Source organism: Pyrgilauda ruficollis, unplaced genomic scaffold (assembly GCF_017590135.1).
Source record: "Pyrgilauda ruficollis isolate IOZ18807 unplaced genomic scaffold, ASM1759013v1 scaffold4, whole genome shotgun sequence".
NCBI classification, from domain to species: Eukaryota; Metazoa; Chordata; class Aves; order Passeriformes; family Passeridae; genus Pyrgilauda; species Pyrgilauda ruficollis.
Genome location: NW_024525489.1, coordinates 16,131,682 through 16,146,063, shown reverse-complemented (window position 1 = coordinate 16,146,063; position 14,382 = coordinate 16,131,682). Strand labels below are relative to the sequence as shown.

Sequence of the window (14,382 nt, the reverse complement as noted above, 5' to 3'; positions counted from 1 at the left end):
CACCAATGCAATATTTCCAATTACTAACTTTTAATGGTCTTAAAAAAAAAAGCTCATAATATGATGATTACTCCTTAACTGCTCACTCTCTAATATACTTTTCTTTTAATATTTCCTTCTTTTGTATCCTATTTGTGACTAAATGTTTACATTACAATAGAGATTTGTCCTCCATTACACTCTATGTTTTTAATGAGCACAACACACCTGGAAGTCAAATACATGGCATTTTAAAAAACAATTTGGCACAGTAGCAGTAAACTGAATGAATATGCTATACAACCACATATCTAAATAATTTTCACACCAAGGTAAAACTCAAAATGAAATGATCCTAAATTAGTTATTGCTACAACTTTAGCCCTTTATATTACAAACAGTTCCATCTGAAGATGTCTTTAAATGTTATTAATTTCATTGATTGTAATTTTTCATGTATTTTGTAGAGAATGACAAGATCAGAGTGCTCATTTCCAATTTCTAAAAAAATCATCTTAAGACTTTATTAAACATTAACTATTTAAAAATATCAGTCATTGTGCATAATAAAATTATATTCTGCATGTAAATTTAAATTGAATTTAAATTGAAATTTAAATTGAAAACTGTTCTCCAAATAGCTTAAAAAGGTTTAAAGTTTGTATATTTTTCAGGTGCACAAATATGTATGGGAAAAATCTTCCCAAGGACAGGGTTCCTGAAAACACTGACATCAGCTTGAAATCAACTTGTTTTTAAAACATCTTAATCTTACAACTACCATATTATGCCCATTAAAATGTGCTGTCATTTAAAAAATGCTTTTGCTATATAGTTCACATAGATTTTCTAATAAAGCTGTTTAGCATGCACTTGAGTCAAAAAAAAAAAAGGGAAGAAGAGTGTGGCTGGGCTTGCCTAAGTAGAAAAATCACATACGTGAATTGTAATTATGCTCTGTAGATCAATATATTAAACTCGATACATAAAGAATAAAATTACTGCTCTTTACAGGATTCCTTTTCTGCAACTTTCCTCTGTTTCTACTTTCTGTCACTTGCAAAACTGACAGCAAGTCTCAGCCAATCCTGAAGTCAATATGCCTGATGATAATTTTATTATTTCCTTAAGTTAAAGTCCCTTGTTTTCCTCTCTCATTTACTATTCAGTTTACTAAGAGGACACAGTAAAAGATGGCTGTTAACAAGCCTGCATTTATGATCAAGGGCCAAAGAGAACTCTAAAATAAACCAGAAATTTAAGGAGTATTACTGTCAAACACCAGGAGTTGCAAATGTCATAAATTCCATTGAAAAAAAAATTACATTTGAATGTATCTGAAGATCTGCTGTCATGAGGTAGAAATTAAACTATTATGGAAAGCAGGCAGTAACATGGAATTAATCCATACAACATAAAATTTACAAGTAAAATATACAGAGATGCCACCAGAACTAATTAATAAGAAATTTCTGTGACAAAAGACCCACTCAGTTTTCACCACCTGTTTCACAACTGAATAAATACCGCAAATATTTACTTTTATGGAAAAAGAAGTCCACTACAAATACAGATTTTGAATGCATTTGCAAAAATATAGATAAGATATAGTACTATTCTTCACAAATCCTGTAATTACCAAAAATGTCTTACTAAAACTAGTCTGCAGTCATATCAAGATTAAAAGAAACTTGAAATATTAGGCAATAATTTGAATAAAATAAATGGGCTATAAAATGGAAGTTCCTCAAAGCATGCCAGAAGAATTTCAAAAAGCTACATGTAAGAGGTATTACTTCTAAGCAGCTTTCTCATCTTGTTTGTCAAATTCTTCAAAAAAATTTAAGCACTGCTTTCCTTTTATAATCTGCTGTTTTTTGAGCTTCTGTTTCTAAATCTGTTGATCAAAATCCATTTTGAAGAGTACTGCACTCCCACATCCGTAAGGCCGTTTCTGTTTTCCCACACTTCCCCCCGCTGTGCCACAGAGCAAACACAAGTGGATATGCCGGGACTTCTGCGTATTTTGCGTACACGGGGGTTGCATTAAGCGTGCTTTCAGGATGAGAATACGTACAAGTATCCAAAGGGACAGAACTTGTCACATACAATGGGTTTGCACTTCTTGGGCCGCGGCCGGCACTGACAGATCTCACAGTTGTGGGCGTCAGTCTGGAAGCCGAAGGAACAATCCAAGGAACAGCCCGAAATGAGGCCGGTGCACAGTTCCTCCCCTGCAAGGGACACACAGGACTTATCACAATATGAAAACTGCTTACACCAAAGACATCCTCAGCACACTAAACCCTCTGCTCCCTTTCACTTTGTCACTTTCTTAACACTGCTAGGCCTTACCTTCAGACTGTCCTGTTTTTAAAATATTTGACAGAATTCTCCAGTAACAACCCAAGCTCTATGAGCAGACACTACAGGATTCTTCAGTTCCTGTCAGCAACTTGGGGAGTACCACCTGGTACCACAAACTAACATGATTTTATTAACAGATGTACAGCCAATGGAGGCCAACATCCATCACTCCATTGGCTTTTAATAACACATCTAAAAGAACACATAATTGCCACACTTTATATGGGTTTAGTAGGCTTATGTTCAATATAGATCATCTTTATTTCTAATCTACTTATTTCAAATAAATACTGAAAGGGTTGGATATATTAAAAAACTTTTAATTTTTATGCTGTTTGCTGTCAATTTGTTTAAGATTTGACCTACAATACCCTAAGAAGTGACTGAAGCTTAGAGATGCTAGACTAAAAGATCTGTTTCTTGAAGTCCAGTACCAAGTTTCACCTGCCTCTTGTGGCATAAGGAAGATGTTGAACTGTTGGCATCTCAATTTTTCTGGTACAGAGATAAATACTGGTCATTATATCCCCTCTCATTGCAATTTACTATTTTGAGATTGATCAGTTTCTTTTTGCATTTCTTGAAAGAAGAAATGCCAGAAAGACCACTATTAACATATTGCAGGATACAGTGTTCTTTTATTGGTTGCAGAGGTGAGAGGAAACAGAAAATTATGGGGTTTTTTACACTAAGGATGCAAAACACAAGGGAAAGAAATGACCATTATTACAATAGCCAAAGTGAGATCAAAATAGAAAAAGAGGGAAATATAATTAAGATTCTTCAACAGAAGAATATGATGGGTGATATCCAAAGGCCTGACTTCAAGAGTGATATTCAAAGGATGGCTGATCTCTAGCTGGAACATCCACACCACTATGAAATATTGGCTGGGCAGAGGTCAGACCAAGATTATTTTCCAGATGTGCTCCTCATTTGAGACCTGAAGACCACTTTCCTTTAGGGGGATGAGCATTTAGGTTCAAAAGAGGAGATCAGTTATTAATACTGACTTATTCTCTAAAATGGCAATTTACTGAAGGAAAACTACAGAAGGAATCTTGCTTTACTTAAATGCTTTACTTTACTTCCCCTTCTGTTTGTAATGTTACATTTAAGATTCCAAAATATTGACTTAACCAGATGTGGCTAAGCCAAGTGTTTCCTTATCTATTCTACCAAGTGAATGTTCATTTGGTAAAGAAGGCATGTTCCTTACTGTGTCAGGATGAGACCAAAACCTCAGAGAAAACCAGCAAATTCACTGCCGACTTCTGAGGTGGAATTTGGGTATGCAAGTGCAATACAACATCAGAGTCTTCTTATTCCAAACAACAGTGCTCAGTTTAAATAGGATGAATATAATCAGGGTCATGGCTCTCACCTCTCCACTTTTATGCAAATTTGGTGTCTGAAGCAAAAAGAGTGTGCAAGTTTGGAGTTGCTTTTGCCATTCAGTATACACAAAAAGAGATGCCAGATCTTTTCATAACCTCTAGAGATTGTGTCTGGAAGCAGAGAATCAATACCACAAGATTTAAGCATTTACTCTTGGTCAGATCTAACCTTTGCACAGCAATGGTAGCCCTTGTTTTAGGTTCTTGCTTTAGAGAGAAACACATATACAAAGATCTTCATAAAGTTTTACACATTTTTGGAGGATTAAGTCAAGCCGATCTACAAAGAATACTAATCTTTTTAATATGTAGCCACTAAAGCTGATTTTAAAACATTATAACGCAGAAGAAACTTTGGCATTTTTCTCTGGTAAAGAGTGAGTTATGTGTAATACAAAGACTTTTCTTGAAGCAAGTTAAAATAATGAGAATTTGTCTTTCATTTATGAGTTTTTATACTAGGATGTTTGTACAGAATTATTCCCTAGCAACACACAGTGATAATAAAATTAACTAAACTTTTCATTATGCAAGACTATATAGGGTAGTCATAATTTTTAAAGCTAGGCTTGAACTTTATAAAGAATGTATGGAGAAGCATAGGATAGGATGTATGGAAGGATATCTCCAAAAAGAATTAAGTGAAGTTATGACCTTTGATATAATGTAAGCTATGATCATCTCCTGCAGATGCTCAGAACTGATCTGAGCAGCGAAATGGAAATGCACAGGTTGAACTGAGCAGAACCATTCCTTTTCTGAAGCATACTTTGTCAGGGAAATGAAATGTTTACATGGCTGTCTATAAACAGTAGGATCATGAAGACAGGTGAAGAAAAAACAAGGTACATATGCAAAGGCAGGGGAAAAATAAATGGGTATCTTAAAAAAATAAAAGGAAGAGCTGGAAATAACAATTGAAAAAATCTTAAAAAAAAAAAAAAAACCCAACAAAAAAAAACAGAAAAAGGAAGAACTTTTTTTTTGCTTGGCATATTTTTTTAATCTTCTTTGTCTCCACATTATCTGTTAAGGAAAGCTGTCAAAATACAACATCCAGGTTTGACCATGAAGTTATAGAAGATGGCAAAATAAGGATGACTCAGAGTCCCACAGGCAAATACTTTGTTTTCAGTCTTCTATTCTGCTCTGATTTGGCTAGTGAAACTGCTTTTCTGAGATGAAAAAGAAGTTTGTTACATGTTAAGTTAATAAGGCTCAGGTTGTCTAAGGGCAGTGCTGCAAAGCAGGAAGACATCCTAAGTGTCTCATCCCAAGTAGCTTATGATGTTAAATATACTTAAAACTCAGAGTCAGCTGACATACTAACCAGGAGATCCAGTCTTGAAGCAATATCCTCCTTGCTTAATCCTTTACATAGTGAGTTATCCTCAAAAGAATTTTCACTTTCTAAGTGGCCAGGAAAGAAAAGCTCTTCAGAGCCTTGAGATGGGTGACTAATAATCACCACTGCCTCCCAGCAACAGACAGTGAAGAGCATATGAGCAATCACCAAAAGTCTGGCTACGTCAAACATAAAGGAAAAGTTTGCTGAAGTCAGTGCAGACAACTGTTAACGTATAGACTTTATTACAAGTCAATGTTATGTATGAGGTGATCAGAATAATTTCCACAGACCTCTGCTCACAATCTTTCTAATAAGATGCTGAAAATTAAATTCTGATAAGATGATCTTTACTGAAATTAACATGTTAGTGCACTCAAACTTCTGATAGGATGACAGTACAAACTGTGGAAATAGATTTTAAATAGCTTTTGAAAAAAATTCTCTATGAAGAAATGTAGTGTCATGAAACTAAGGATGTGAATTCTGGCCTGCTTTCTGAATTTACACCTAATAATCTAAATGTCTCCTATTAAAACATTATTAAAAACATGACAACAGCAGGCAGTCTCTAAATGAAGTACCACTTGGTACACAGAGTTCATGTCTGCTGCGCAGGCCTGATGAAAAGCATAATCTAGCATTTTAAGCCATGTATTTTTTTCAGAAAATTAGGTGAATCACCAATGTCATAAAGCAAAGCATAGCTATCAGAGAAAGAAAGAAGAGAAAAAGATTGAAAAGATTGCAAACCTAAATACTCATATGTGGATCAAATTCAGTGTATACAATTGTAATCCTGACAACCTTTCTATAGCCTTAGCTATTGCTTTAAATTTATCACTACTAAAATAATGACTAATTCATTATGAAAAGATAAGTAGAACCAGATTTTTTGCTAAGGTTTTGCATTTCAAGTGACACATACTAAGGAACAAGGAGAACTAGTTCACTACTTCATGAAAGTCAGCTGCAATGAAATGAGGAAATGTATTATGATAAAATGTTAGGAGAGTACTTGCAGAGAAGAGATCCAGTTCTACCTGGTCTAATAACTGCTTCAAAAGTGTATCAGGGCAACCAGACAGGCTGAAATGAGGATATAGTAAACATTTTAAAAGCTACTGCAGACGAAAGCTACCATTCAGAGTTTGACAGAACTGCATTATACACTTGCACATCACTGCAACTCTAACAGAATGGGATTAAGTTTCTGATCACATTGTATAAGCTATTTTTTGGGGTTTTGTGACTGATTAGTTATAGTGACATCACACAGGAACTAAACTCACGTTAGATAGGAAGCAGAAGACTAAAACAGAAACAAAATGATGAATGGGAAATTAATTAAAGAAAAAACACCTCTCATTGTGTGGCTTAGGGAAATATCTGGATTAAGAGTGAAGTTCTACATGGTTAGTAGAAACACATTCATTAATTTTTCTTATGAAACATGAACTGTCAATAAGGTCATGCCAATACAGAAAACAATTTGCATGACAAGCTCAGAGTTCAGATGCAGGATATTGGACGATTCCAGAATAATAACTGATGAGCCATGACTTTAAGAAAAGATTAATGTGTTCCTCAGTGTCTCAGGCTCATAGAACTGTATTTTTACAACAAATACTTAGCTTTTAAATGTGACATTAGCTGAAATATCACAAAAAATGTTGAAAGAATCAAGTAGAGTAGAAGGCTAGGACACTCCACATGGAAAGGCTGTTTGTCCTGAACCAACGATGTTATTAAATAGTCCTCCTGCTTAGAACTAATACTCACTTGAGGACTAACAAGCACTGAGTACTTATAGCAGTGAATCCCACCCACACAACAAGACCATGCAGTTTTCTCTGCTACATGCAACCACGACTGCAAAAGTAGCAGCAAAGCCAGTCACCAACAGGTTCAGTTGCAACCGGTTCACAGTCTAGTCAGAGTCTTCACTAGTCCTCACCACACTGGCAAAACCTATTGCTTACAGACTTTTAGTCCTCTAAAGACTGCAGTACTAGCAAATACTTTTTTCTGTTGTTTGACACAATTAAACACATTATAGGCTGACTTGCATATGGGAATTCCAAATTATTGGATTCATTTGGATCAATTTAATGTGATGCTGTTGGACAAATACAAGCAGAAAGAACAGCCGAAGATGAATCAGCCTTCCAAAAAAACCCATTTGTGAATTATTAACAAACAGATATGGTTGAGGTATTTAAGCCTGGTCACCATTGTCCATAAACTCCTTTGAAATATAGCGATTTCTTTCCTCACTTTCTCCACGCACTTACAAACCCTTTCATACATGCAGACTATAATAAAACAGATACTGAGAGTTTCGGAAGAACATTACACAGTTTAAGAGGAATCTTTTTGGGATATGGAGGATGGGACAACACTGTAGAAAAAAGTCTTGAGAACTGATGATTATTACCAAGATATGGTGAGAATTCTACACACAAACTATCTGGTACTTTAAAACTCTTTTCTAGTAAGTATCTTACTCTCAACACTAACATCAACTCTAATTTTAAACAATTGTCTGATATCTGTAAAACTGAGTCACTGGCTGCTGAAGGAAAGAAAAGCATGTTCAAAAATCAGCATGTAAGAGCAGCTGACATGCCGATGTGACCACTACAGTCGAGGTCCCATCTCGCAAACAGGACAACAAAAACATTCTGTCCCGTGATATGTTAGCAATGTCTGCATTTGGTAGAATTAATTGAGCAGTGGATTATTTCAGATACAACGCAGCCTCTCCTTCTCAGGTATGGCATCTCAGGGGCAATGCATCTCAACAGGAATCACAGGTCTTTGTCCTACATTCAAACCATTGTATGCATGATTTACTCATGATTTCAGAGTGCTCACATCCCTACCTCACATAAACCTATAAATATTTGGAGTGCTATAAAATATTGCCCAAAAAAACCTCTAAAAAGTAAACAAAATTCAATTCCATGAATTGCATGTAGCTCTACAAAGGGTCTTCTGCTTGAATTTCTAATAGCTTGATTGTAATTCCAGCTCTTTTTAAAAAAAAAACATAAACATTCTTTTTTCTAGCATATATATGGTATTTAAAAAGCTCTAGGCTCTTAAACTAGGATATTTATGTTTTTCCAATACATTATTTTACATATGGACACACTGATATTTGTATCATAAGGACTAAAAATCATCTTACTCTAAAAAGTTTTGAAAACGCATTCTATGTTGAAATCCTTTTAGTTTTCAGTCCTGTAATTCACAGATGAAAAAAAAACAACTGCCAGAGACTATCAATAGATACATGGCAAGAATTCTGTCAGTATTTCGACTTGGCTTAGGCTGGTGTCCATTTTTACAAACTTGTAGCATGGCTACACAAAGCTAGCTACATACCTTCACCAGTATTATTTCTTGATGCTGAGGACAGATCATATCAGGAGAACTGTTTCACAGTACCTTTACAATTAAGCACTCCTCAGCCGTCCTCTCGGTGTGGATTGCTACTGCTGCTTAATCTTCGGGGGTGGGGATCTGGGGAGGCAAATTTATGAAGGAGAAAACTAGGTTACTTAACAGTAACTGGAATTCTCTGAATATATTGCCTCCACAGATCCACACTAACCCTCCCTCCTTTTGTTAGACTTAAATCATGATTCACAAAAGCTGGAAAAAAATGAAGGGACTGGGCGCTGTGGTGCTAGAAAACCCTGTTTAAATAAATCATCTCGTGAGTCCATTGAGGCAAATTAATCACTTGTATATGTGCTCTAAACAAACCTAGGATTCACATACAACACATGAATTCATGAAAATGAAATTGTAGCAGTGATATCTCAAAGGTGGAATTACTGTAAAACGATCAAGCTTCAAGCACACTGATTTTCTTTTTTTTTTTTCTCCAGGCAAGCCAAGTGAAATTCTTATCTGCTTCTATTGCACTAGATATATTGTAAGCACTAACTCCAATATATTGTAATCTTTAGAGATCCTGCCAAAGACTCATTCTAGTGACAATACAGGTAATATTTATTTGGCATTAGTTGTTCATCATAATTCCATCCTCTTCAGGGAGCACTTCCACTATCTTGCACGTGTGCTTAGGTTACTACTTTTGTTCTACAAGAATATGTACTTTTTTTTTTCCTGATATGAACCTTACATTTTTAGGAAACATGATTAATTCTAATTTTTCTGTGGTTGTATTTCCTCAACTGAAGTCTTGCCTGTAATAGCTATTCTCTTTTACATCACTGCAGAAGGATAAGACATCCTTTTTCTCTCTTTACTCAAAAATCTAGTATGTGCTCTCCTTAGCACTAAGAAAGATTACCTGGATTTTTATTTTATAACTTTTATTTTCCATGGAATTTGTTGTGAAATGAAAGTAACACTGGAAGACAATTGCTACTAAAGCAGAAAAGTGTTACCTAATTTATATTTTATTCTACTATTTTCCGGAATTTTGCATTGCCTGAAGTACATTGTGTGTGATTAATATGCAATTACTGTCTGATCTCAGTTTGACATAGAAATAAACACAAAATAAGTTTATTTAAATGGGAAAAATTCACATTGACAGAATTTAAGTGTTGAGAACACACATCCTGACTGTGGACTACATACAGAAATACAGGAATGAAATATTCAAATTTTGGCTATAAGATTGAAAGAATAGGACTATTGAAGAATTAATACACAAAAGCGAGGAATTGAGATGTGTTCTCTCACTGCAGTCCCTGCAAAGTTTTCTTAGGCTTTTTCCCATCATCAGTCCCTTTGCTTTTTCAGAGCCATAACTGTTCTATTTACAGACAGCCTTTAGATGAACCCACCTAAGTTTTCTCAAACCTACCAATCCTGCCTTTGAATGCCTACGCAACTAAATAAAGACCCACATTGTCAAACCCAAAGTCCATGCTGAAATTTCACTCTGCTTCATCATCTGTAAAGGGAGATGGTGTGACTTGCCAGAATATTGAGGACCATGCTTCTGGTGTGTGCTAGTATAGACTGAACGATAATGTCTCCTTTTAATTCCATGGTAAAAAACGTGCTGCTCTCATTACACGAAAAGGTACCAACACTTCTAAAGTTATTTCTGTATGTATCCATAGGATATGTTTTGGGGAGAAGGTTGTTTCATGTTGAGAGGACTGTGCAAACAATAATATACCAAGATTTCTTATTTTTGAATAGCGATTGAATGACTTGCTTTGACAGACAAAAGAGAACCACGACACAAAGTGGAAGGTGATGCATTATAATGTGCAAGGAAAATGACTCATCTCAGCCTTCTCCAGTTGCATCGCTCTATAAGGAGTCTGAAATTAATGAAACTGGATGACAATTGCATCTTGGAACCACAAAGATAAGCCTTCTAAATGATGCAAACAATTTTTTAAATTGACAGCAACACTCTAATTCCATTTTAGTAAGATTTGAAATGTTGAAAAAATATTAAAGTCATACATGCTCACAGTTATACCCTGAAGAGTACTACATGTTCAATTCATTTGGGGTAAAACACCAGTCTCAGTCACAGGAGAGATTTTAAAGGGTTTTTTTTTTTTTCCATGAAACCAATGCAGCAAACAGACAAGGCCTGCACTGCAGATGGTTGCTGAAGAATGACATGGTGTGAGCAGCAACTACCAATCAGATTTTCAATCCTATGTTGCTTCAATCAGCAGGCATTATTAATCCTGCCATTAGCTTCCACTGGGGAAAGAGGAGTCCTGCCTCACAAACTGGTCTTCCACAAGGACCCTTCTGAATGGGTTTGTATTCCTAAAGACTTCATTCCACTCCAGATCTCCCTATGAAAGTAAAGGCCCAGAAACTCCAAACACAAGAGAAATTGCTGCACACTACAATTTTTTTATTGTTTATTTTTTTCTGTTTGTGTTTTGCTCTTGTATCATATTATACCATCCTTTCCTTTCTTTTTTTTTTTTTTTTTTTTGTAATGCCTTTCCTGATTTTCCTACTTGTTTTAGTTTTACTCTTGGTATTCTGCAGCAGTTCTTCCTAGATTCTGGATTCTGCTTTTTACCTTTTATTGTCACGTAGTGCTGCTTTGGCTTCTAGATGCTTCTGGTCAGTATGATTAATCGTTCTCCCTCATTATTTGTGGTTCCATGTGTACTGAACTTACTGAACTTTCTTCCCATAGAAGTCTATGCTCACTCTTTGCTCAGTGTTTTTTTTTCCTCCCTTCTCTTAAAAATATGGTCCGGCTCTGCTACTTTTAAAAAGTATTTTATTTTGCTTTACAGCATGTATGTTTACACTGCATGTTGCTACAGCATTCACTGCAGAAATGGATAGAAGGATAAAAGACAAAGTAAACTACTTCTATTAAAATAATATTCTAGAAATGTTATGATTTGCTTCTTTCTTCCCTGTCATTCTGTAGTTGGCTTGAATGAGGCGGGATGCACTTAAAACTAAATTACAATGAAGCACAAAACAAGTTTCACTGTACTTACATAATCATTCCAAACAAACCTGTTGTACTTATTTCTGGCAACATGAATGTAAATGCAGGTAATAAAGAAGAACAAATTACACCTTCACTCTATGTTCTTCCACTTTATCATTGTGCTTTTATTTTGGCTGAAATATCTGAAGTATTAGCAGAGCTATCTAAAGATAAATTAACGAAAAATGAAACTTTATTGGAAATAGATTAGTGGAATTAGGATATGATGACTTCAAATGTTAGTGTGGGCACAGGGGCTTCCTTACTGAGGCAGTTAAATTTGATTCTGTTGAGCAGCTTAGACCAGCAAAAAGCAAGTGGATGCAGTATAAAATAATGATGTTTCCAAAAGTCCACATGAGTCTGCACGAGCTAAAGAAAATACATGTTCTGATGTCCTTAAGAGAACCAAGATACAACTGAACGGGTTTGGACATTAAAGTACACAGGATCTCAAAATGCAGAGAGCTAGCACAGTACATTTTCAGCATATCTGACCTAAGACCTCTCTCTTCTCATTTCTCACACACTCTTTTGTCCAGAGGAGCACCTTGCAAACAACAGACATTACTTGACACAAAAATTCAATTTCTGTAATTTTGATTGATAACCACCAAATGATGAAGATTTCCAAGCTGTTATTTTTCTTCACTTCCTTAGCAAATAAAGGTCTCCTCTTTCTAAATGACTGAGATTTTAAAGCAATCTACTAGTCACATTATTTAACTAAAAAAAAAGATGATAAATTATACTATTAACTTTGCTTCAGACAGTTTGCTACAGTAAAATGAAGAAAATTTCAAGCAATTCTGGTAAGAGAAAAATTCCCCTGAATAGGTTCTTATGCACTATTTAATCAGAAATACTCTAACCAAGAACATTCTGAGACGTGGTTTGTGCCCATATGCAGTCTGGTAACCTAGGACAAAAGAAATCATCCTTTGGAATGGTGTGCCTCCAGTGCGCCAAACTGGAGAGAAGGACTGCATGCACAGGCATAGATGATGGAACTTGTCATGAATGTCCATTTCTTGTTTGTGTCAAACTCTCCAATTAATTTAATAATAACAGAAGGAGAAGGAAAATCAAATTTCAATGTTAAAAGCAGACCTTTAAAGCATTTCTAATGTTTTCCTTAGGAAGAATGAAGTAAGACAAGTATACGATGGCTTGGATATAACCAAAGGAAAGTCATCCTTCCATGAATACAACTTGTAATCAAAGGTATTATTTCTTATTTGCCATGATAATGTTATATCTTGCTATATATTTACTTTTGTTGAGATGTCCTCCCCAACACCAATCCATTCCTAAAGCTTTTTAGTTTGTACTACTTAAGAATTTTATTTTGACCACTTCTACTTGGGACCCTACAATAGTCACGTTGGTTTAGAAAGTGGCTGAGAACGAGTGGACTGAAACCAAAAGAAGAAGAACGGTGTAATACTTTGGTTGTGGAAGCCTTAGAGGCTGTAAGAAAGCTGAAAAGCTCCAATAACATTACAAAGAGAGTTTAAACCCGCTCCTAGTTTGGGTTGGCAGCCACAGAGAGATGCATTCTGCAGCTGAGACTTGTACTCCGCAGGGGTCCTTTGTTGGCCAGTTCCAAAAAGCAACCTGATACTGATTTATATTTCACCTGTAAACACTGAAGTCTTAAGGAAACACATATAGAAAAAACGTTTTTCTTGATACAAATAAAGTTCTCACAAGGCACAGTATTTTTCCTTTGGGAAGAAATAGATGTTAAAGACTGCAAAAATGCTAACTAAAATATTATATATGTGTATAAAATAAATATAAGAATATGTTATAGAAATAAATATAAATATGGATACACTTGCATATATACAAACACCCACTCCCAAGCACAGAATTTTCAAACATTTATCCTCAAAATCTAAATTTTGATGAAAAAAGCTAAGTTGAAAATAGGCTGTTTAGCAATAGGAATTTTTGAAGTGCAGAAACCTAGATGCTCTTAAAATTCTGTAAACAGAGGAAAATGAAATGTGGAATTTTCATAAGACTTCTCAAAGTCTATATGAACATTAGGTCCCAAATTATTACCTTTTCTAGCCAGCTGTTAATTTTTTACCTCAAAAGTCAAGCACTGTACATTTTCCTCAAAACACCTTTTAAGCAAGCAAGCAATGTCAGAAATCAGGAGCCAATTCTTTAAAGATGAACAACTATAAAGCACACATATACTAACACAGCATATAATCAACATTATGAATGGAAAAAACCAGCATACTACCATTTTCACATATAATTTGGTATAAAAGGTAGAAGCCACGGCATTTCTGCATACTCACTAGTTTTGCACTGACAAATGCGACAACCATTTTGGTCCAGTTTGAAGCTATAGATACAGTCTTTTTCAGTCAAAGTGCAGTTCACCAAAACCTCACAGGTGGGCGGACCTATTGTGATATACGTTGGTTCTGGAGGTAAGAAAAAAAAAAACACATAAATTTGAGATTTTTGAGCATTTTAATCAAGTTCACAAAAATCTGTACACAACGTAACAGTAAAGAGAGTAATTTTAATTACTTTTGTTTCTGATGAATATTCTGGGTACTTTAGAAAATAGTCAATAAACAGACTTTGTTTCAAATGTACAGTCAACAAAAACAGCATGAAGCTGTAGAAAATTTTTGAAGTATCTAAACAGAAAAGGATTACCGCTTTTTGTTTTTTGTTCACTATGAAATCAGCTTTCAGTTTCAAACTAAATGCAAAATATTTATTTTGCCCATATTTCTCCAGAAGTGTTTAATAAAAATTTCATGCAGATTTTTTTGCTTTAGAAA

At 35.1% G+C, this 14,382-nt stretch overlaps 1 protein-coding gene across 2 annotated transcripts in view; it reads right to left on the bottom strand.

Annotated features, from left to right (window-relative positions):
• The window catches only part of CRIM1 (cysteine rich transmembrane BMP regulator 1), a 175,092-nt gene that overhangs the window by 21,985 nt on the left and 138,725 nt on the right, over window positions 1-14,382 (bottom strand). For both annotated transcript variants that reach the window (XM_041476809.1, XM_041476810.1), the window contains exons 8-9: window positions 13,885-14,013; window positions 2,057-2,213 (exon numbers count right to left, since the gene is read on the bottom strand). In XM_041476809.1, the coding sequence (XP_041332743.1) occupies window positions 2,057-2,213; window positions 13,885-14,013 (286 nt within the window). The remainder of the gene's footprint in view (window positions 1-2,056; window positions 2,214-13,884; window positions 14,014-14,382) is intronic.